Source organism: Pongo pygmaeus, chromosome 12 (genome assembly GCF_028885625.2).
Source record: "Pongo pygmaeus isolate AG05252 chromosome 12, NHGRI_mPonPyg2-v2.0_pri, whole genome shotgun sequence".
NCBI lineage: Eukaryota > Metazoa > Chordata > Mammalia > Primates > Hominidae > Pongo > Pongo pygmaeus.
The window spans coordinates 29,634,106-29,658,992 of NC_072385.2; the positions used below are offsets into that span (position 1 = coordinate 29,634,106).

The 24,887-nt window shown below is 42.3% G+C and overlaps 2 protein-coding genes and 1 long non-coding RNA gene across 5 annotated transcripts in view; 2 read left to right on the top strand and 1 right to left on the bottom strand.

The window, feature by feature from the left end:
- LOC129030888 (uncharacterized) overlaps positions 1-11,988 on the top strand; it is a 31,911-nt gene extending 19,923 nt beyond the window's left edge. The window contains exons 4-6 of one of the 2 annotated variants that reach the window (XR_008500793.2): positions 6,174-6,291; positions 8,085-8,162; positions 8,643-11,988. This is a non-coding gene — a long non-coding RNA (uncharacterized LOC129030888). Of the gene's footprint in view, positions 1-6,173; positions 6,292-8,084; positions 8,346-8,642 lie in introns of both variants that reach the window. The other variant, XR_008500792.2, reaches the window with a different exon arrangement.
- Positions 5,171-23,025, bottom strand: LOC129030885 (thioredoxin domain-containing protein 9). The gene is made up of 5 exons (XM_054476742.2): positions 22,875-23,025; positions 19,662-19,882; positions 14,202-14,320; positions 8,089-8,343; positions 5,171-5,946 (listed from the first exon to the last, which is right to left on the bottom strand). Exons 2-5 carry the CDS (start codon positions 19,848-19,850, stop codon positions 5,829-5,831), a joined length of 681 nt encoding a protein of 226 aa, XP_054332717.1. The 5' UTR covers positions 19,851-19,882; positions 22,875-23,025; the 3' UTR covers positions 5,171-5,828.
- Positions 22,754-24,887, top strand: part of EIF5B (eukaryotic translation initiation factor 5B) — a 63,488-nt gene continuing 61,354 nt past the window's right edge. For both annotated transcript variants that reach the window (XM_054476677.2, XM_054476678.2), the window contains exon 1: positions 22,754-24,240. In XM_054476677.2, coding sequence (XP_054332652.1) covers positions 24,206-24,240 — 35 coding nt within the window. In that variant the 5' untranslated portion in view covers positions 22,754-24,205. The remainder of the gene's footprint in view (positions 24,241-24,887) is intronic.

A 24,887-nucleotide genomic window follows, 5' to 3' on the forward strand; every position in this document is an offset into this window, starting at 1 on the left:
TCCTGGGTTCATGCAACTCTCCCATCTCAGCCTCCTGAGTAGCTGGTACTACAGGCGCGTGCCACCACGCCCAGCTAATTTTTGTATTTTTAGTAGAGACGGGGTTTCACCATGTTGTCTGCCTTTTTTATTATAATCATCCTGGCTGGTGCAAAGTGGGATGTCATTGTGGTTTGGATTTACATTTCCCTGATAGCTAATGATTTGAGCTTCTTTTCATGTACTTACTGCCCAATTGTCCATTTCTTTTGGGAAGATGTACAGATCCTTTACTCTTTTTTTTTTTTTTTTTTTGAGACGGAGTCTCGCTCTGTCGCCCAGGCTGGAGTGCAGTGGCATGATCTCAGCTCACTGCAAGCTCCGCCTCCCGGGTTCACGCCATTCTCCTGCCTCAGCCTCCCTAGTAGCTGGGACTACAGGCGCCCACCACCACACCTGGTTAATTTTTTTTTTTTTTTTTTTGAGATGGAGTCTCACTCTGTCACCCAGGCTGGAGTGCAGTGGCGCGATCTTGGCTCACTGCAAGCTCTGCCTCCTGGGTTCACGCCATTCTCCTGCCTCAGTCTCCTGAGTAGCTGGGACTACAGGCACATGCCATCATACCCAGCTAATTTTTTTTTTTGTAGTTTTAGTAGAGACGGGGTTTCACCGTGTTAGCCAGGATGGTCTCGATCTCCTGACCTCGTGATCCGCCCGCCTCAGCCTCCCAAAGTGCTGGAATTACAGGCATGAGCCACCGCGCCCGGCCCCTTTACTCATTTTTAAAATTGGGTATTTGTATTATTTTTATTGGGTTGAAAGAATTCTCTACACATTCTGGATACATTTTATCAGATATATGATTTGCAAATATTTTTCCAATTCTGAGTTGTTATTCTAATCTGATGGTATCAATTGCAGCAAAAGTGTTTTTATATTTGGTGTTCATCTGTTTTTTCTTTTGTGACTTGTCACATCAACAAGGCTTTGTGTAACCCAAAGTCGTGAAGATTTACCCTTAGATTTTTCTCTAAGTTTTATAGTTTTAATTCTTATATTTAAGTGTTTGTTACATTTCGAGTTTAACTTTTGTATATCGCATAAAAGGAGGGGTCAATATTAACTTGTCCCAAAACCATTTGTTGAAGAGACTATTCTTTCCCATTTGAATTGTCTTGGCACTTTTGCCAAACATCAATTGACTATAAAACACAAGGGTTTATTTCTGGACTTTTATTTCGCTTATCTTTAGGCCTGTCTTATAATTGTAGTTTTGCCCTAAGTTTTGATATCCGAGTGTGTGAGTACTCCAAATATGTTATTTATCAAGATTATTTTGGCTACTCTGGGTCCACGTAAATTTTAAGATCAACTTGTCAATTTTTGCAAAAAGGTATCTGGGAGTGGGGGTTTTTGTTTTTTTGAATTTGTTGAATCTGCAGATTAACTTGGCAGGGGCAGTATTACAATCTTAAGACTTAATATCAAGTCCTCTGACTCCTAAAATAAAGCTTTGCATTTATTTTATTATTTTTTTTTTTTTAACTTAAGAACACTGAAACATGAAAAAAAAAGAAGACACGGTCTTGTTCTGCTGCGCATGCTGCAGTATAGTGGTGCAATCACAGCTCATTGTAGCCTCAAACTCCTGAGCTCAAGTGATCCTCCTGCCTCAGCCTCTCAAGTAGTTTATGAGGTGGATGCCACCACACCTGGCTAATTTTTAAAATTTTTTTGTAGAGATGGGGTCTCACTATATTGCCCAGGCTGGTTTTGAACTCCTGGCCTCAAGCACTCCTGCCTCAAGCTCCCAAAGCGCTGGGATTACAGGAGTGAGCCACAGCATTGGGCCAATGGGTTTTCTTATACACAATGAGTAGTTTTTTTTTTTTCAAGATTATTTTTCTTTCATTGTTTTCACTATAGTTTTGGTATGCATCTTTCTATGTTATCTTACAATTTGTTGATCTTCTTGGATTAATGTTTTCATCAAATATTTGATTTTCAGGCATCATTTCTTCCAATAATTTGCTGATTCTTTCTACTGTGAACACAATCTACTGTAGAGCTCCTCTAATGAATTTTTCATTACAGTTACTTTACTTTTGAACTCTAGAATTTCTATTTGGCTTATTTTATTTATTTTTTTATTATTTATTTTATTTTATTTTATTTATTTTATTTAATTTTTTTTTTTATTTTATTTGAGATGGAGTCTTGCTGTTGCCCAGGCTGGAGTGCAGTGGTGCAATCTCGGCTCACTGCAAGTTCCGCCTCCCCGGGTTCACGCCATTCTCCTTCCTCAGCCTCCCCAGTAGGTGGGACTACAGGCGCCCGCCACCACGCCCAGCTAATTTTTTGTATTTTTAGTAGAGACGGGGTTTCACCATGTTAGCCAGGATGGTCTCAATCTCCTGACCTCGTGATCCGCCCGCCTCAGCCTCCCAAAGTGCTGGGATTACAGGCATGAGCCACCGCGCCTGGCCGATTTGGCCCTTTTAAATTCCTTTCTTTGTTGATATTCTCTGTTTGATGGAATATTGTAAGCATACCTTCCTTATACTTCCAGCAGTTTCCTTTAGTTTTTTTGGAACACACTTATAATAATACTTTGAAGTTTTTATCTGCTTCCAACCTGTTGACCCTCTCAGTTTCCTTTGATTGCTTTTTTGCTCCTTGTATGGATTAGTTTCCTGTTCTTCTGTATGTCTTGTAATTTGTTGTTGAGGACTGGATATTTTAGATACTGTGTCACAGCAGCTCTGGATACTAATTTCCCTCCAACCCCTACCCCCTACCCTCCAGCTAATTTCCCTCCAGCCCCTACCCCCTACCCTCCAGCTAATTTCCCTCCAGCCCCTACCCCCTACCCTCCAGCACATTTCTTCTCGTTTAGTTTCTTGGCTGGATGATTTCAGTTAAGTCCACTTACTCTGAAGTATGCAGGCTCTGATGTCCCTCCTCAGAGTACAGTTTGGGTGTGTGCAGTCACCATGACTACTCCCTCTAGCCCCAAAGACAGTGGTTTTGATAGGGCTCTCTTTTACGTTTTCCTGGTCTTCTGGGAAACGTTCTAGTTAGTTAGAACCTCTTTTGTTATCACATCCTACTATTAGCACCCACTAATTTACTAGCTAACCACTCATTTTTTTTCCTTTTTTTTTTTTTTTTTTTTACTTTAGGTTTTATGGTACATGTGCCCAATGTGCAAGTAAGTTACATATGTATACATGTGCCATGCTGGTGCGCTGCACCCACCAACTCGTCATCTAGCATTAGGTATATCTCCCAGTGCTATCCCTCCCCTCTCCCCCCAACCCACAACAGTCCCCGAAGTGTGATGTTCCCCTTCCTGTGTCCATGTGTTCTCATTGTTCAATTCCCACCTATGAGTGAGAATATGCGGTGTTTGGTTTTTTGTTCTTGCGATAGTTTACTGAGAATGATGATTTCCAATTTCATCCATGTCCCTACAAAGGACATAAACTCATCATTTTTTATGGCTGCATAGTATTCCATGGTGTATATGTGCCACATTTTCTTAATCCAGTCTATCATTGTTGGACATTTGGGTTGGTTCCAAGTCTTTGCTATTGTGAATAATGCGGCAATAAACATACGTGTGCATGTGTCTTTATAGCAGCATGATTTATAGTCCTTTGGGTATATACCCAGTAATGGGATGGCTGGGTCAAATGGAATTTCTAGTTCTAGATCCCTGAGGAATCGCCACACTGACTTCCACAAGGGTTGAACTAGTTTACAGTCCCACCAACAGTGTAAAAGTGTTCCTATTTCTCCACATCCTCTCCAGCACCTGTTGTTTCCTGACTTTTATAGAGACAGGGTCTCACTATGTTGCTGAGGCTGGTCTTGTACTCCTGGCTTCAAGTGGTCCTCCCGCCTCCGCGTCCCAAAGTGCTGGCATGAGCCACCACACCTGGCCACTCTATTGTTTCTGACAATGCTCTGGGGCACAAGTCGCCGCAGTTTAATCCAGTTAAATTCAGGCCCCTGTAGAGTATCTTTGAGGCTTGTTCTAACCCTAGGACTAATAACAGCTGCCTCTATTTTTTTGAGACAGGGTCTCACTCCGTCACCCAGGCTGGGGTGGAGTGGTGTGATCTTGGCTCACTACAACCTCTGCCTCTTGCGTTCAAGCGATTCAGCCTCCTGAATAGCTGGAATTACAGGCACATGCCATGATGCCTGGCTAATTTTTAAATTTTTAGTAGAGACAGGGTTTCAGCATATTGGCCAGGCTGGTCTTGAACTCCTAACCTCAAGTGATCTGCCCACCTTGGCCTCCCAAAGTGCTGGGATTACAGGTGTGAGCCACCGTGCCAGGCTCTTTCTGTTGAGCTTGTTGGCATTCCCTTTTGCTTGTTGCCATCAGGGAGCTGTCAATATGCTCTTAATTGCTCCCCTCCCCAGATCCAACGTATTTGGTGGCACCCTTACACTTCAACATCTTCCCTCATCCTATTCTAGTCAGTCCCTTTATTAAATATTTTTAGTAGAGACGGGGTTTCACCAAGTTAGCGAGAATGGTCTCGATCTCTTGACCTTGTGATTCACCCACCTCGGCCTCCCAAAGTGCTGGGATTATAGGCGTGAGCCACCGTGCCCGGCCCAGAGCTGTTTTTATGACTTGCCATTTCCACTGGACAGAACCTCTGTTCTGCTGCTCCAGAGCTAGGAGTGGGGACAGTGGCCTGCTTTTCTAGGAGTTATACCCACAGTCTACAAGGGGGAAACGGGTGACATAACTCCTGGTCTCCTCCAAATGCATCTCCTTGCATGGAACCTTCACTCTACGTACGAGTACAGAGCCTTCATCCTATGAGTAAGCTGGGGCAAAAGCAACTGAAGCCCAGTATTCTCAGTCTGATATTCCTGGGTTAGAGTTTCTGTGCTGTAAGTGGGGACTAGGTGGAGGAAGGAGCACCAAACCTCTTGGCTACTCTTGCTTGCAAAACGGTTTCTGCAACACAGAGCTTCAGGGAATGAGGCATGCTAATAATCTACTCTTCCAGAGGAGAAACTGTAGTCCAGGATTGGGAACTGGAGAGAGGGAATGGGGTCATGGCTCCAATGCCACAGACTCCCTATTCTAAGATTAGAAGACTTTCTTGAAAAAATGTTTTTGTTGGGTGTATGCATTTATGACAATTTCCACATAAACTTAAACTTCCAGTTACAGGTGTTTTATTGAGCAGAGACAGTGAAGTTCCTTATGCTGTTATTTCAAAAGTGTTTCCTGGTTTCTTTTTAATCAATGTCTTAAAATACAAGCAATCAGGACCCTTTAAATAAGGCAGTATGTTCACAAATCAAAATAGCTTTCTGCTGGCATCAGTTGATTCAACATCAACATGCAGTGTCCAGAATAAATAAGCAGTTCCTTAATGGTTATTTAAATATATTCCAGAAGAGTGTTTATAATTCATTTACAAGTGCAGTATTGCACTAGTAAATGTTACTTGACCTCTTGTATAAATAATGCCGATTAAGAATTAGTCCTGGAATAGTTTTTGAATTTCTAACTCTGTAGATCTAAAACACAATTGTAAATGGTATAAAGATGTAAGAATCATATTGTGATAAAGTCAATCTCAAAAATAGAGAACCCAGACCCTTCCCAGATAATTTAAGAACTGAGTTTTCCTCAACTTAAACATGATGGCCACACAGAAAGTAGTAAAGACACCTTTCGATGTGATACAACTGTATAAAACTCGAGAATATGAGTATTTAGATGACCAATGTATAGACATTAATAGAATTTTAAAAACACATTTAAATCTGAAGCAGGAAAAAAAAGACAATTTACAAAGAATTATTGAGCTCTAATCATCATCAGAGTCTGAATCATATTTCTTTCCTCGGATAGTTTTCTTTTCCAGCTTTGTGAAGTTTGTTCCAAATTTCTTTTGGTTCTGAAATGGTGGCTCCATTAAATTTCCACTAAAAAAAAAAAACCAGCATTTTATTCTTTATGATTTAGTACTAGTATACTAAACTGCACAAAAATCTATTTTTGTTTTCTTCCTGTAACATAGAATAAAATTTCTTTAAAATGCTGGTGTCAGGGAAGAGGTATAATGCTTATATTGATGGTTAATAGCCTTAAACCTTATTTTATACTACTAAATGTTTTAAATCAATTTTATTTTCCTTTCTTTTTGAGACAGGGTCTCACTCTGTGGCCCAGGCTGATGTGCAGTGGTGTGATCACAGCTCACTGCAACCTCCAGTTCCTGGGCTCAAGCGATCCTCCCACCTCAGCCTCCCGAGTGGCTGGGACTACAGGTATGTGCCACCATGCTCAGTTAATTTTTACATTTTTTGCAGTGATGACATCTCACTACATTGCCCAGGCTGGTCTTGAACTCTTAGGCTCAAGCGATCCTCCTGCTTTGGCATCCCAAAGTGCTGGGATTATAGGTATGAGCCACTGCACCAGACCTATTTTCCTTTTTATCATTAATTATGGATTAACATTTGGTTAACACAGTGCTCGGTTGTCACCGGAAATGAGAGAAACCATCACACACCTCCTGATATGATGCATCACTTCCATAATATGCCTGTCAAAAATCGATAATCTGAATCTAATCTTGAGGAAATATAAGACAAACCCAAACTGGGAGATGTTCTCCAAAATAAACAGTTTGTACTCTTCAAAAACATCAGTCTTAAGAACCAAAGAACAATGGTAACTAAAGACGTAATAACTAAATGTGCTGCATTTTTGGTATGAAGGACAATATTGGGACAATGAGAAAACTTGAAATAAGAACAGTAAATTACACAATAATTCCTGTTTTAGTAATTGTACTGTTGCTACATAAGAAAATGTTCTTGTTCTTAGAAAATACATATGGAAGTCTTTAGGAGTAAAGGGACACTGTATTCACAACTTCCACTCAAATGGTTCCCAAAATACTTCATAGTATCTATAAAGACAATGATAAAACAAATATAAAATGTTTAAAATTGGGTAATATGGGCAAAGGGTCAATGAGGATTCTTTGTACTAGTTTGCAGGGGGTTGTTTCTACTAGTTTTTTGTAGAGACAAGGTCTCATCTCACTATGTTGCCCAAATTGGTCTCAAACTCCTGGCCTCAACTGATTCTCCCACCTCAGCCTCTCAAAGTTTGTAATCTTCTGAGATTACACAAGTGCCCCACCTGGCTGCAATTTGTTTAAGGCTTAAAATTACTTCAAAATATATAACTTTATTTAATACATATTAATATTTTATGTTAATATTAAGAAAATGAAACCAATTTCTACAACATAGGAATGATTTCGGCACGTCTAGGACAGTCAGAGAAAAGACGGGAGGGAAATGGGGGAGAGAGAAAAACGTGAGAGAACCTTCTACTTCCTGAAAGGCAGCATGACTCTGGAATGGTAATTGCACAATTTTACCTGTTACTTTTGCAAATCAAGAAAAGGCAAAAAAGACAAGATGATATGCTCTGATTTGTGGAATTAGATAAATTATTTGTCTGAAGAAGTGGACAAGGAAATGGAAGTTGGATTTTAGATTGTTTTCAAACTAAAACTGTTCTTCATAGCAAGCAATGTAAGCTAGGCATAGAAACCTTTTTGTATTCATCAGCCTCTATAAGTAAAACAGAAATATCTATGTTAAAAATCTAGTATTTTAAAATATAACTTTCTTTGCAAGAGTCTGCTTTTAATTTTTATTTTATCAAAGAGAATCACTTAAGTCAGAATCCATTTGAGTAATCTGGCTTAAATTAGGGAACAGTCAACACTGGATTGCCATTTTAAGTTTCCAGATTAATACAAAATTATTGTCAATAGTATACGTTAAGCTGAAAACTTTTATAGTCAGGAGTACGTTGAGACTCAGTTTTACCTATTAAATCAGTTTTATCTGTAAATCTGATTTTGCTGTAAAATCACGCTAATATTACAAACTTCAAAACACATGCTTTTCCTTTGAGAAACTTTCTACATCTCAGCCGAAATGCCTTAATTTCATAAAATAAATGTTACAATACAAAAATCTTTTGGAAAAATATCAACTATATACGAATTAAAATCAATCTCTTCTTTTGTTAAAAGTTACCTGTAATTAAGAATGTCAGAAGAACCGAGCCTCCATTCTAAAGTTTCTGTGGTGAAGTCATCTGTATTTCCTAGGTCAGTAAACCCAACAACATAATCTTGTGTTTTCCCATCTTTTAGCAGTGCTAATGTGGGAATGACTTTGATACGCAGTCTCTCACAAAGGAAAGGTGCTTTTTCCACATTCAGCTTCAAAAATTTGGTCTCGAGGTGTTTCTTGGACAATATCGCCAGATGTCTGTCTAGTATTTTACACCTGTAAGTAACCACACATTGAAAATTATAAGCTAAAACCACAGATCGCTTTTTTCAAAATAAATATCATTAAGGGAAATCTAATTATGTAGTTTTTCTGTTGACTCTCATAACATGGCAGCCAATTTAAACTTGTGTCAGATGACCTCACTTCCAGATCAGAGGTTAGCTGCCTGATTACGAGATGGGAAAACGGCCTATAAGATTCTAGAAAGTCAGATTTGCATTAATGATATTCTCTTTTAAAATATTAAATATATGCTTTAAGTCATAAAGGAAGTTGTCCTATCTCTTACACAGGAAACTTGAAGAGGAACAAACTGAAACTTGACAGAACTCGGAAGAGACTTACAAGAATCAGAAGTGCACACATGGTGCCATATTTGGAAGTCATGAAGAAAAACTGAACATCATTACTGAGGAAAAACTTCTTACTCCTAAATATGCAACACTGTCAGTAAGAAGCACATTAAGGCTAAGGGTTACTAATAATATTTAAATAAATGTGGCCATTATGCTTCTAGGGAATTAAAAAATACCAGTAGTAACTTTTTTATTTTTTATTTTTTTGGAGGTAGAGTATTGCTCTGTCACCCAGGCTGGAGTGCAGTGGCATGAGCTCGGCTCACTGCAAGCTCCACCTCCCTGGTTCATGCCATTCTCCTGCCTCAGCCTCCCGAGTAGCTGGGACTACAGGCACCTGCCACCACGCCCGGCTAATTTTTTGTATTTTTAGTAGAGACGGGGTTTCACCGTGTTAGCCAGGATGGTCTTCATCTCCTGACTTCGTGATCCGCCTGCCTCAGCCTCCCAAAGTGCTGGGATTACAGGCGTGAGCCACTGCACCCAGCCCACCAGTAGTAACTTTTATTAAGCCATCTTCCAATGAAGATGGAAACAGAAGTGAGATTTTCTTGGCCAGGTGCGGTGGCTCACTCCTGTAATCTTGGCACTTTGGGAGGCTGAGGCAGGCGGATCACTTGAAGTCAGTAGTTTGAGACCAGCCTAGCCAACACGGTGAAACCCTGTCTCTACTAAAAATACAAAAATTAGCTGGGTGTGGTGGTGCATGCCTGTAGGCCCAGCTACTTGGGAGGCTGAGGCAGGAGAATCACTTGAACCTGGGAGGTGGAGGCTGCAGTGAGCCGAAATTGTGCCATTGTACTCCAACCTGGGCAACATAGTGAGACTCCACCTCAACAAACAAACAAAAAACAAACAAAAAAAGTGACATCTTCTTTACATTAAAATTTATTTTCTGGGCAACACAGTGAGACTCCATCTCAACAAACAAAAAACAAACAAAAAAGTGACATCTTCTTTACATTAAAATGTATTTTCTGGCCTGATGCAGTGGCTCACGCCTGTAATCCCAACACTTTGGGAGGCTGAGGTGGGCAGATCACTTGAGGCCAAGAGTTCAAGACCAGCCTGGTCAATATGGTGAAACCCCATCTCTACTAAAAATAATAAAAATTAGCTGGGCGTCATGATGGGCACCTGAAACCCCAGCTACACAGAAGGCTGAGGCACGAGAATCACTTGAACCTGGGAGGTGGGAGTTACAGTGAGCTAAGATTATACCACTGCACTCCAGGCTAGGCGACAGAGTGAGACTCTGTCTCAAAAAATCTGTAAATTGACTTAAAATTTTTTTTAAGGTGATGGAAATGTTATAAAATTAGATTGTGGTGGTAGTTGGACACCTCTGTAAATAGACTAGAATTTATTAAATTGGGCATTTAAAATGGATGAATTTTATGGCATTAAATTACATTCTAATAAAGCTGTTTGAAAACAAAGCAAAATACTGCTCTACAGGGCAGTGAATTTGCTTCAGGGCATCTATGGACTCTTCAAAAGTATATCATAAATTTTATTTTTCTGGGAAAGAGAACATAGCTTTTATTAGATTCTCAAAGGGATCTAAGACCCATAAAACTTTTTAAGAACCACTAGATTAAACTGTCAATTTCCTCCTACCACTAAAATTCTATGACTCTAAAATTCTAAAGTTTATTTCTTCAAAATTAAAATGATTAAAAAAAATTTCATTTCCAAAAAAAAAAAAAAAAAAAAAATTCATTTTCGACTGGCCAATTCACGAGTGTTTCTAAAACAGACTGTTGTAACAATCTTTTAGACCGGTCATTCTTAACCCCAGGTGTTCATTATGATCAACTTTTACTTATTTATTTTGAGTTGGACTCTCACTCTTGTCACCCAGGCTGGAGTGCAGTGGCGCGATCTCAGCTCACTGTAACCTCTGCCTCCTGGGTTCAATCGATTCTCCTGCTTCAGGCTCCCAAGTAGCTGGGATTACAGGCACCTGCCACCATGCCCGGCTAATTTTTGTATTTTTAGTAGTGATGGGGTTTCACCATGTTGACTAGGCTGGTCTTGAATTGCTGACCTCAAGCAATCCACCCGCCTCAGCCTCCCAAAGTGCTGGGATTAGAGGTGTGAGCTACCACACCCAGCCTGCCGTCAACTTTTAAAATATCCAGATGAATCAAAATTCTCTGGCAGTGGAGTTGGGAAACATACAGCTGTTCTTATGCTCAAATAAAGCTTGAGAACTACCTCTTTAGATGACTAACACACAAAATACTTCATGGTTATTTTTACCAGTAAGCTTTATGTGTATTTGATGTAGTTTTTCCTGAACTAAGTTTGGGTCTAACATAAGTTATGTGTAACCTTGGTGCCTCATCACTTTTTCCCTGGATATATCTTTTCATATGTCACTCATGTAGTTCAGTAACAAGATTTCAGTGAAAAATGGTAAGAGAGAACAAATTAATAAATGGTTTTTAAATAAAGCTCAAAACAAATGATAAATCAACCTTCATATGAGAAATATGTTCCTGAAAATTTGTAAATAAATCAACTCCATACTTTAACTGCAGTAAGGAACGTATTTTTTTTTTTTTTTGAGATGGAGTCTCGCTCTGTCGCCCAGGCTAGAGTGCAGTGACACGACCTCTGCTCACTATAACCTCCACCTCCTGGGTTCAAGCAATTCTCCTGTCTCAGCCTCCTGAGAAGCTAGGATTACAGGCACCCGCACCATGCCTGGCTAATTTTAATTTGTATTTAAAGAGCAAGACAGAGTCTTGCTCTGTTGCCAGGCTGGAGTGCAGTGGCACGATCTCGGCTCAATGCAACCTCCACCTCCCAGGTTCAAGCAATTCCCCTGCCTCAGCCTCCTGTGCAACTGGGACTACAGGCACATGCCACCATGCCCGGCTAATTTTTTGTATTTTAGTAGAGATGGGTTTTCACCATGTTGGCCAGGATGGCCTCGATCTCCTGACCTCATGATCCACCTGCCTCGGCCTCCCAAAGTACTGGGATTACAGGCATGAGCCATGGCGCCCAACCCGTCAATCAGTTTTTAAAAATCCAAAACAACAGTCACGGTATAAATAGCTATAGGCCTTTATGTACGTTTAAAAATAACTAAAAGAGCATAATTAGATTGTTTATAACACAAAGGATAAAAGCTTGAGGTGATGGATACTCCATTTACCCTGATGTGATTATTAAACATTGCATGTCTGTGTTAAAATATCTCATGTACCCCATATTTACCTACTACTACCCACAAAAATTAAAAATTAAAAAAATAGCAATGGGCTTAAAACATGGGTTCAAATCTCTCTTTTTTTTTTTATCATTTAGTATCTGAGTGATACTAGGTGAGTCACTTAATTTCTCCAAATCTTGGCTTCTATACATGAAATACAGGAATAATAATAAGTGCCTCTGAAGATTATTGTGAATGTTCTAGGGATAATATACATGAAAGCATCCTGCCTACTATGTGCTAGGAACTTTGCTAATATATGAAGTTAACTGGATGATTTTGATTTTTCAGTTCTGTTTGAAGGTGAGTACTCCTGGTGATGCACTGTTTATATACCATCAAATGTATTTATTGACCATCTACTATGTGTCAGGCAGTTGCTTTAGGGCTATGATCCCAGAGAACAGTAGGTCACAATACAGGCAAATGCGCTGCCTCACAAAACCAACAATTGGGAAAGACATAAAAAAAACAAGTGAGGCCGGGTGCCGTGGCTCATACTTGTAATCCCAACACTTTGGGAGGCCAAGGTGGGTGGATCACCTGAGGTCAGGAGTTTGAGACCAGCCTGGCCAATCTGGAGAAACCCCATCTCTACTAAAAATACAAAAATTAGCCGGGTGTAGTGCTGGGTGCCTGTAGCCCTGGCTACTCGGGAGGCTGAGGCAGGAGAATCACTTGAACCCGGGAGGTGGAGGTTGGAGTGAGCCAAGATCCTGCCATTGCACTCTAGCCTGGGTGACAGTGTAAAAGTCTGTCTCAAAAACAAAAAAAAAAAAACAAGTGGACAAATAATATTTTACATACTAGTATATTTATATATCACCTCATCATATTTGTCAGAGGTTGGCAACTTGAGGACTGTGTGCCAATGGGAGATGGCTATGTACCACAAGGGCAGAGGTTTCTCTGATACCTTTCTACCTGCCTAATCCCTTCTCTCACTGTTCCTCACAAGGGATTCCACCACCTCAATATTTTGTTTCATTTTTATTCTCTTAGTCAGTGAACGCCAGGCAATCAATTCTTGAAAGATGTTAACTAATAATGAAGCTGTTGGGTTGTGAGATCAAGACAAAGGGGCAAGAAGGCCACAGAAATGAGAAAGACAGCAGAGCTGAAACCACAGTGAGTGCCAGAATCTCTAGAGCATAGTGCTTGTCTGTCCCGGGTAGGCAGGTGCCAGTCAGCAGATGACTGCCATTACAGTTCCAGCTATGCTATTAGCAAGTTTTCTGATTTTTTAAAGAAAAATTCTAAATGTGGATATTTTCAAAAGGAGTTATCTCTCAATTTTTAAGTGTTGGCAACTAATCAAATCTGTGCACAAAAAACCACAAAGGCTTGGATCCTTTGGTTTAAGATATGACCTCTTCTGAGGAGGTATTAACATTTTATAAGAGATCTGCCTCCTTAGAGAAATTTGGAGACCTAGGGTGGTCTAAGAAAAATCACTTCTCCTTCTAGCCAAGATTGGCAATCCCAACTCTGCTCTGGTGAAAGGTTTAGCCAAGCCACCATCTCCTCATCACAGATGCTAGTTCCTTCAAGGAGGAACTGAAGGAACACTGACTCTCAACAGCTGTTGCCTGTTCCCAATATCGTGGCTATATCACAATACTAGAGGGAAATAATTACTGTCGTGGTGATAAAAAGTTTAAGTGTACATTTCTAAGATGTTTTTAGTTAGCTAGTGAAAATACAATTCAAAAATATAAGCCATTTATATGGGAATATTGACTTTCAGTAATATTCATTTATACTTTTGCATGTAACTGTTCTTTAAGTTACTGTTTAAAATAACAACTTTTTTTTCTTTTTTTTTTGAGATGGAGTCTCACTCTATCGCTCAAGCTGAAGTGCAGTGTCGCGATCTCCACTCACTGCAACCTCCGTCTTCCGGGTTCAAGCAATTCTCCCACCTCAGCCTCCCCAGTAGCTGGGACTACAGGTGCCTGCCACCACACCCGGCTAATTTTGTAGTTTCAGTAGAGGCAGGGTTTCGCCATGTTGGCCAGGCTGGTCTTGAACTCCTGACCTCAAGTGATCCACCCCGCCCTTGGCCTCCCAAAGTGCTGAGATTGCAGGCTTGAGTCACTGGGCCCCTGCCTGCTTAACTTAATACTAAATAACATATGATAGAATACAATGAAACAACTTAGGAAGTTTTTTCTTTTAGTTTTCTTAATTTCTCTAGTAAGCCAGTATATCTCCAGCCAAACAATTCACTGTGTTTTTTTAGAAAAAGTCACAGATGGAAACAAAGTTACCTGAATGTGGAGTCTCTGTAGAAATGGCAAACCACATTTTCACTCTCCTTGACTTCTTGAAAAAATTCTCTTTCGCTAGGGATTTCTCTGTATTCCCCATGTCCTTTAGAAAGCCATTCCTAATTTGGAGAGAGGAAAAACATTACACATGTGAGATATCTCTTTCAGAACCACTTGACATTTTAAGTGTCCAAATCACCATCGTATTTTGTAATGAAGTCAATTAAAAAAAAAAAAAAGTGTTTTTTGTTTTGTTTTGTTTTTTTTTTGAGACGGAGTCTTGCTCTGTCACCAGGCCGGAGGGCAGTAGCGCGATCTTGGCTCACTGCAACCTCCAACTCCCGGGTTCAAGCAATTCTCCTGCTTCAGCCTCCCAAGTAGCTGGGACTACAGGCGGGCACCAGTATGTCCAGCTACTTTTTGTATTTTTAGTAGAGATGGGTTTTCACCATGTTGGCCAGGATGGTCTCGATCTCTTGACCTTGTGATCCGCCTGCCTCGGCTTCCCAAAGTGCTGGGATTATAGGTGTGAGCCACCGTGCCCGGCCCAAAAGTGTGTTTTTTTTGAGAATGGGTCTTGCTAAAGTTGCCCAGGATGGAGTGTGGTGGCATGATCATAGCTCACTGCAGCCTCAACCTCCTGGGCTCAAGAGATCCTCCTACATCGTCTCCCAAGGAGTTGGGACCACTGGCACATGCCACACCACGCCTGGCATTTTTTTTTTTTTTTTTTTTTTTTGGTAGAGACGGGGTTTTACTATATTGCCCAGGCTGGTGTCAAACTCCTAGGTTCAAGCAATCCTCCCACCTTGTCCTCCAAAAGTGCTGGAGTTACAGACATGAGCCACTGTGCCTGGCTGAAGTGAAGGAAAAATGAATTTCTTTTAGCAATTTACTTTCCTGTTTCTACTGTCAATGCAAAACTAGTCTATGGACAGTTAATGTCTCCACAGCGTGGCCTGGGTTCAAGACAATTACCTGTCTTTGTAGCTTAAAACATCTATTTTCTCAGAACTTTCCAAATAAAAATTTAGACTTGAGAGACTCAGAATGTAAATATCCACTTAACTCTATCCATGTACTCTTAAACTACTAAAACCAGAAGCATTTGATCCAAGTTACTACAAGTCTTTTAAAAATAATGCTCATGAGGCTGGGTGCAGTAGCTCATGCCTGTAATCCCAGCACTTTGGGAGGCTGAGGCGGCTGGATCACCTGAGGTCAGGAGTTCCAGACTAGCCTGGCCAACATGGTGAAACCCCGTCTCTACTTAAAAAAAAAAAAAAAAAAATACAAGAAATTACCTAGCCGTGGTGGTAGCCACCTGTAATCCCAGCTACTTGGGAGGCTGAGGCAGGAGAATTGCTTGAACCCGGGAGGCAGAGGTTGCAGTGAGCTGGGATCACGCTACTGCCTGGCCAACAGAGTGAGACTCTGTCTCAAAAATAAATAAAAATAAAAATAATGCTTATGAGATAAACCCAATTCGTCTTGGGGAGAGAAGGAGGATACTGCAGCTCTGAAGCTCAAGAGCCCTGTCTGCTTTTGATAACCACCTTATAAATGTTTAAAAAGCCTCTATACCTGCACTAATTGTTAGAAAGGTCATCTCACACTGAACTGCAATATATCCGTAATTCTGGTCTGTGGATTCCAGCTTGGACAAAGATTAAAGTTTTAATCTCTTTCCCACGTGGGCCCTTCAAACATCACATATTGCCTAAGTTTTCCCTTCTCCACATTGAACACTTCCAGTTCCTTTTAACTGTTCTCATATGAAAAGATTTCTAGAGTTCCTACTCTTCCAGGATATCAACTAAACACACTCTAATTCACCAATGTCTTCTTAAAATGTGACAGAGGTCTGAATCCAGCCTCCAGAAGGGGTCCAACCAAAGAGCCAGGAGGGCCTTCTCCCTTCCTCCTCTGGACGTCAGTGAACATGGCCCAGACTACATTAATGACTGCGGTGTCAGAATCACATCCACTTACATTGAGCTGACACTCGCAGGAGACCCTGATATTTTCTTATGTGAAATTTCTATACACAGTTTAACTCTCAAATACAATTCCCCAATGACATATGACGTTTCATGACTGCTTTCACAACTTACCAATGATATGTGCCCTTAAAAAGTATTTGTTAGGCTGGGCGCAGTGGCTCACACCTGTAATCTCAGCACTTTGGGAGGCTGAGGCAGGTGGATCACTTGAGGACAGGAGTTTGAGAACAGCCTGGGTAACATGGCGAAACCCTGTCTCTACAAAAAATATGAAAATTAGCCAGGTGTGTTGGCACACACCTGTAATCCTGGCTCCTCGGGGGCTGCAGCACAATAATTGCTTGAACTCCGAAGGCGGAGGTTGCAGTGAGCCAAGATCACACCACTGCACTCCAGCCTGGGTGACAGAGCAAGACTCTGTCTCAAAAAAAAAAGTATTTGTATTTTAAAAAGCTGCTATTTCTAGGCCGGGCGCAGTGGCTCACGCCTGTAATACTAGCACTTTGAGAGGCTGAGGTGGGCGGATCACCTGAGGTCAGGAGTTCAAGATCAGCCTGGCCAACATGGCGAAATCCCAACTCTACTAAAAATACAAAAATTAGCCGGGCATGGTGGCAGGCGTCCGTAATCCCAGCTACTTGGGAGGCTGAGGCAGAAGAATCGCTTGATTCTGGGAGTTGGAGGTTGCAGTGAGCTGAGAATGTGCCACTGCACTCCAGCCGGAGCAACAGAGCAAGACTCTATCTCAAAAAAAAAAAAAAAAAAGCTGCTATTTCTTTTCATTATTTATTCTCAGGTATTTAACCAAGAGGCTGAAGACCCAAACCTGTCCTGGCTCCTTTGAGGGAGGATGTGCCCATTCCAAACCTCTACCAATGCTCAGGGCCTCTGCTGACACATTTGCTACACCCCTGTGCTCTTAGCATAGCCCCTTTTGGACAGCGTGTGCTCCTAAGGTATCTGCAGAACAGAATCAAGCAGGATGGGCCTACCTGAGGCATGGCAGCCGGGCAGCACCTGGCTCTCAGTGGCTGTCACCCAAGCCTCTGCTTAACTCCTATTTCTTACCTTATCCCTCTATTCTGCTCCCTACCTACGTGTGCCAGCTCTAGTTAACAGTAGGAGGGTGCTTGGCTGACAGAAGAATATAAATTGACCTAGGCCTAGTAAGTGCCGAGTGTAAGTCAATGCATACAATGATCTCCCCAATACCCTCGTAGATCAGAAAATCAAAATTACTGTATAATCTAATTACTGCATAATCTCTTATAAAAAGCATATCTACACAAATCACTAGCTTGCTTGCCTATTTCCAGAAAATATTTTAATAAAAGACCTACGAAAATGCAGTGAAAGTTCCAAAATAAGACCCTCTGAATTACTCGATGACAAATTCATTTTAAATTGATTTATATATTAATAATAAAAAAGGCTTATAGCCAGTCTGCCTTAGTTGGTTTTAATTATAAATATTCAGACCAGTTTTGAACTGCCAAAAAGTTCCTTTAAGACATTACTTAATGTATGTTCATCACTGCAAATCAGGTGAATTCAGTCTCTCTACAAAAATATCCTAGTTACAAATAATTATTTTTAGTTGCATATTAGCAATTAGTACTTAAATGTGACTATGAAATATGAGTTTGTGGCAGAACCTAAACATATATTACCTTAAATTCCAATAATCCGTCCTTTGCATACTAATTATCAGCCCTATACTATGAAAAGGAGCCAATTGGGCTTGGCGTGGGGTGGCTCACACCTGTAATCCCAGCACTTTGGGAGGCCGAGGCAGGCGGATCATTTGAGTTCAGAGTTCGAGACCAGCCTGACCAACATGATGAAACCCCGTCTCTACTAAAATACAAAAATTAGCTAGGCATGGTGGCAGGCACCTGTAATCTCAGCTACTTGAGAGGTCAAGGCAGGATGGGCAACAGAGTAAGACTCCCTCTCAAAAAAAAAAAAAAAGAAAGAAAAAGAAAAGAAGTCTATTTTCTAAAATAGGGTACAGGTAAAAACCATATAACGTACTCTATTTTAGAAAACTCAAAATATAAAAACTTGGACTCACTCATAAAAGATTATTTCCTTTTGTAGTAACTCTTCTAAACATGAGGGTGTAAACACATCAAAGTGATGCTACAGCAATACAAACAAAACTCCTTCTCTTTTTTTGTGGGGGAACTGGGTCTCGCTCTGTCATCCAGGCTGGAGTGCAGTAGCACTCTCGACTCACTGCAACCTCCACCTCCTGAGTTCAAGAGATTCTCCTGCCTCAGCCTCCTGAGTAGCTGGGACTACAGGTGTGCGCCACCACACCTGGCTAATTTATGTATTTTTTGTAGAGACAGGGTTTCACCATGTTGGCCAGGCTGGTCTTGAACTCCCGACCTCAGGTTGTCTGCCCACCTTGGACTCCCAAAGTGTTGGGATTACAGACGTGAACCACCATGCCTGGTCAAAACTCCCTATTTCTTCAGAAAAGTTAAGCCTCATGTTTAAGTCACAGTCAACTGAAAAGGAACGAGAGTTGGTGATAATGTATTTCCATGTAACCCAATGGAAAAAATGTTTTAATCAAAATTCAATTTGGCCAGGTGTGGTGGCTCACGCTTGTAATCCCATCACTTTGGCAGGCTAAGGTGGGCGGATCACTTGAGGTCAGAAGTTCAAGGGCAGCCTAGCCAACATGGCAAAACCCCATCTCTACTAAAAATACAAAACTTAGCCAGGCGTGGTGGTGTGTGCCTGTAGTCCCAGCTACTCGGGTGGCTGAGGCAGAAGAATTGCTTGAACCCGGGAAGCAGAGGTTGCAGTGAGTCAAGATGATACCACTGTACTCCAGCCAGGGTGTCACAGCGAGACTCCATCTCAAAAAGAAGAAAAAAAAATTTCAATTTACAGAATTTAATCCATTGGTTTCAATCAGAGTTTACAACTCTGCATTTATTCTACACAAACATTCTAAGAGGCAACAACGATAGAGCTGTGGCCACCTTTGTTACAAAGCATGCATTCTTTTGAATAAGCCACATAATTATTTCATTGGAAATGCCTGAAATAAATTTTTCAACATAAATTGACTTAATTGCTCTTATCTCATCTGTCTTATCTCGTTTGCTTTGAAAATAGCTAAATCGGCTTTAATATTACCCAAAATGGAAACGAATGACTCCCTAGCCCTCCATTCAACCAAACAAATCCAAGCTCAGAAAAACGATCTTGGGCAGATCTTTCTTTTACTCGACTGTGGATTAATATAGAGATTGGGCTAATTTTGAATGTGTCTTTAAAACATATTTTTTTCTGGGCAAATTTTTAACAGTAATAGGTATTCTGAATTCCAAAAACCCTAAACACAAAGAACGAAATGTAACTACTACAGCACATGTATATATAAGTTGTTAGGCGCATACTGTTATAGCAATTTCAGAAAGCAGGGCAGAGAGGTTACTTGTTTCTGCTGTTGAGCTTTCCTTAATGCCTGGAGTCTCTTTTCTTTAAGGCGTTCCAATTCATCCTCATCCATCTGATCCAGTTTTTGAATTTCAGAATCCAAATGTTCTTCCACCAGTTTGGTAGTCTGAAGCAGCTGATGCTCCAGGACTTTGGAAAACATGTCAACAGATGCATCAGCTTCCATTCTTCCAAATGGTACAGAGTTCAGCCTGGGTGCTGGGGAGAAGATTTACAAAATACATTTTAAAAAATGCAAACAATAAGCAAGCTTTTCTCTACCATTTTCAAAAATTCTGGCAAGTGTATAATGTGTACTCTCTGGAGTATTCTAACGACATCCAAGCACTTGATGTTGGGCTTAACAATTTTTATGTGTTTTTAAATTTAATTCTCAATAGGTTCTAGTCACACCACTCAAAAACTGCTTATAGCAAATTTAGGGTGCTTCTTATTTAGTATATGTTTTACTATACTAAAGCCAAGATAAGTCTTTAAGACCATCACCAAACCACAGAGAAATGAGTTGTGAAGTTATACCTAGTGATATATACTGACGATCAGTGTTCTTTACCAATGGGAAGGAGAAATCAGAAACAACTGCGAACAATAGGAAAGTATACCTACTGAGGTTTTATGCATAAATGTATATACTAAACTTTACTTAAACACAGAGTACAGTTGAGCAAAACACAGATTTTTTTCATGGCTGCTGCCCAAATGAGTTTCATTTAACTCCTAAGACGTCTCATTACCATTTATGTAAAGAAGAGTGCCTGGTGTTCCCTAAGCATTAATGTCCATTCCTGTTCTCCCATTACCTAACAAAACAGTCTATGAGGTCACAAAAATTAATACTGGTTTTCATTTACTGACAGTGTTAACTGTGATGTAAAACACTCCAAATACTTTTCTAAATTTTGGGTTTTTTTCCATCATCACTCCTCTGCGCAAAATCAGAGTTTCAAAATAGTACTAATTCAGATTAGAAAGGAAGACCTATTTCAATTACAGTCATGCATCACTTAACAATGGGAATACATTCTAGGCTGGGCGCTATGGCTCACGCCCGTAATCCCAGCACTTTGGGAGGCCAAGGTGGGCAGATAACTTGAGTTCAGGAGTTTGAGACCAGCCTGGGAAATATGATGGAACCCTGTCTCTACTAAAAATAGAAAAATTGGCCAGGACCGGTGGTGTGCGCCTGTAGTCCCGGCTACTAGGGAGGCTGAGGTGGGAGGAGGATAGCTTGAGCCCAGGAGGCGGAGGTTGCAGTGGGCTGAGAACGCACCACTTGCACTCCACCCTGGGCGACAGAGCCAGACCCTGTCTCAAAAACCAAAAACCAAAACCCAAAAACCCACAAAACAATGGGAATACATTCTGAAAAATGCATCATTAGGTGATTTTGATATTGTTTCAAACATTATAGACTATTTACACAAACCCAGATGGTACAGCCTGCTACACACCTAGGCTATAACATACAGCCTATTACTCCTAGGCTACAAATCTGTACAGCATGTTATTGTACTGCATACTGCAGACAACTGTAACATAATGGCATTTGTGTATCTAAACATAGAAAAGGTACAATAAATACAGTATTATAATCTCATAAAACTGAAATGTCCTTATGTGGCACATGACTACATATTTTAAAAGAAATGGAGTATTTTGTACTAGCAATTAGTACAAAATTTTACTTTTTTTTTTTGAGACGGAGTCTCGCTCTGTCGCCCAGGCTGGAGTGCAGTGGCGTGATCTCCGCTCACTGCTAGCTCCGCCTCCTGGGTTCAAGCCATTCTCCTGCCTCAGCTTAGCCGGGACTACAGGCGCCCGCCACCACGCCCGGCTAATTTCTTTTTGTTTTTAGTAGAGACGGGGTTTCACCGTGTTAGCCAGGATGGCTACGATCTCCTGACCTCGTGATCTGCCCGCCTCGGCCTCCCAAAGTGCTGAGATAACAGGCGTGAGCCACCGCGCCCGGCCAAAATTTTACTTCTTTTAAAAGAAATGGAGTATTTTGTACGAGAAATTTTATACCAACAATTAGAGGGCAAGTTTATGTGTATTTCAGGGTTATTACTGCAGAAATGATTTATAATTTGCCTATCAAAGCAGGAGGCTGTTGCATATCAATAAACTATGATACATTTGCAAATAATACTGAAGCACCCCAAATTTCACAACAAACTGTGAATTCATTCACTCAGCTTCTGACACAGATCCTGACCCACACAGGCCCTCTATAAACGTTGAGCTGAAGAGAAATATTCTTGCAAACTTCAATTCTGATTCCTTTTTCTTTACAGGAAAAGCATTTGAAAAGCATACTTGATTTCATCTTTGTATCTCCATAGAACACAGCAGGTACTCAATAAACATGTATTTAACGTCGGATGAACACGTGCCTAACTTCTGTTCAAATTACTACACTGTTAAGTTTCAAAAGTATTTGAGTCTAAAAAAAAATTGTAAGCTCCTCGTGAGTGCTATAGAATTGGAAAGGTGCTGTATTTCAAACACAGCAAAGATTTTCACGCTCCCTACCGCCCAAGAAAAATGTCAGTAGGACTGTGACCCTCAGTGAGGGGGTTGGAAGAAGAAAATAAGATACTGAATTGCACGTTGGAAGCTGTGCTCCAGGGATAAGCACAGAGAATGCTTACCCTGGAACTTTATAGAATGAGCCCAGAATTTAATTATGGGATAACTGTAAAAAGATGCGATTAAGAAGAGCTATTCTGGGTGTAGGTGTTGGTGGTCAGAGCATTGAGAACGGGGTAAAGAGACGATGCAACCCCTCGTTAGCTTTTCATTCTTCAAACCACAGCCTCTGATTCTTCCTTTTTACAGCTCCGCTGGAAGGGTGGGACGGGACACAGCGCGTCCTCAAATTCCCTAGTCATTTCCTGGACACCCTTACAGGTATCTGCCAAAACAATCAAGGGGCCTGGTCCTTAACTGAACCCCAGGTACCTCCCCAATGGCATGCCGGCCACTCCCTGCGCCCGGGGAAACAGAAGTCGTCACAGTCCCGGTGGCCCCAACTTCGATGCCTCCTAGTGCGCATGCGCAAAAGCCTCTGCCAGGACACCAACACCGGTGCTGGGGCCGCGCCGCTCCTCCGCTCCGGATGTGGAGCAGCAGAATGTTCACCAGCACCCGGACGTGGTGGTCGGATTTTTCTCACTACCCTCTGCCTCACCTGAGCTCTCGGTGATGCCTAAGAAGTGAAAGAGCAGCAGTTTCAAAAGACACGTCCACCCCAGCTTTCGCCTTGCAGTAGCCGCCGGCGGCCGCAAACAGGCCGTCACATCCGCCTCTTTATTGGCTGCGAACCTCGCGCGATATCACCTTGGAGGCCAGAGGAAGGGGCGGGCGGTCGGGTGGCGAACAGTTCTGCGCGTGCGCCTTCCGCCCGGCAGCCCGGAACCCAAGGTGTCCAACCCTCGCTTTCCTCCGGGTACACGGCCGAACTGGAAGGCCGCAAAGCATGGTGGGAGTTGCAGTTTCTTAGTGCGCAGGCTGGCGTGGCCGGACTTTCTCAGGAGCGTGCTTCAGTATTCAAGGTCCAGTGCGCCAGACTGGAAATGAGAGAGCTGTGCTCTCGCTCAGCCGTGACGCTTGAACTGCGTTTCCATTCTGTTAGTGTTGAATGAACATTTTTTTTGTTGTTGTTGTTTTCTTTGTTTTCTTTTGTTAACATTTTTCCTAAAGTCGAGGCATAAACATATACAGCACAATTAACTTTTGCATAGTTAAAACCCAAAATATCACCGGCCAGATCCAGATATAGAACATTTTCCACCACCCCTGTAGGTTCCCTCTTGACTTTTCTAAATACAGGAATTTTTAGAACTCGCCCTCGCTTTGAGGGTGAAGACGAAGACCTATGTTAGGGAATTGATCGGCTGTGTTCTGTTGTATGTTTTATCCAGTGACTGTACATAATGCATAATGCACGGATGTTACTGAGAGGTCCCTATTTTGTCCTGGATTTATCTCTCTCGCACATCCCAGAGGACTCATTATTGGTTCGTTGTGGTTCTTTACTGAACTTCGTGCGGCTGAGAATACAAAGATATAAAGGGAAGCCCAAAGCCCACTCCTGAACCGAAGGGTGCGTTTCCGGTTGGGAGAGGGGTGCGGTGGGGAAATTGACAGCTTCATCGTCCATCTCCGGGTTCTAGAACGTGGAAAACCCGGGGGCGTCGGCTCGTGGCGGACGCTTGAGGGCAGGGGGCGCTCGGGCTCCTGCCTGGCCGGCTGGTCAACCGGAGACGCTCTACCCGAAGCGCAGCTCTCGATGAGCCGCGCCCTGCGTCCTCACGCCGAGGCGGCGGGACGATGCGCTTGCGCACTGAGAACTCATACCATATGTACGCTGTTCCAGTGCGCGGGTCTGTGGAGAGCCGGGTGCGAGCGGCGGCAGCACGGGGGAAAAGGAGCTGAGCGGAGACCAAAGTCAGCCGGGAGACAGTGGGTCTGTGAGAGACCGAATAGAGGGGCTGGGGCCACGAGCGCCATTGACAAGCAATGGGGAAGAAACAGAAAAACAAGAGCGAAGACAGGTAGATAGGGTTTGGGTCCGTACGGCGGCGGCCGCCCTGGCTTAGTGGGGTGTGCGGGTCTCGCCGGGCGCGGGGTCGGACTGGGGTCTGGGCTCGTGACGAGCCTCGCGGGGTACCAGGCCTGGGCCCAGAGTGTGCGGCGCGGGCCCAAGCCCCCGGGCCGGGTGGGCACGTAGGGCCTCGACGGCGGGCGGGTCCTCCCAGTCGAACCTCGCTCTCCCGGCTACCCCTTCCCCGGCCTGAGGAGCGGGGCAGTCATTTGAGGGTTCCTGGCCGCGCGGGGAGGGTCAGGCGGCTTCGCCAGCGTGGCCCAGGCCAGTGTGAGTTTTTTTCCGCGCCACTCTTGGCGAGGGTGGGGAAGTTCTTTTTATGCCTCTTGTACCTGTGAGTACTTGGGAGGGAAGGGAGCTCGAATGTGATGTACGGCCGGGTTTCTCTACTTGGCGGTTTCAGGTACGTTAGAGTTATGGGGAGGTGTTTAGCAGTTCGCTGTCTCTCAACTTAATCTGATTTGGATACAGTTTTCATTTATTTAAGGGCTGATTGTCCAGCCCTCATGCTTTTCGCTTTCCTTTTTCCGGCCTGTTTTTTGGTCGTTTCTTTGCTCTCTAGCCTTCCCCTAAGAAAGGAAGGGAAGAAGAAACCAA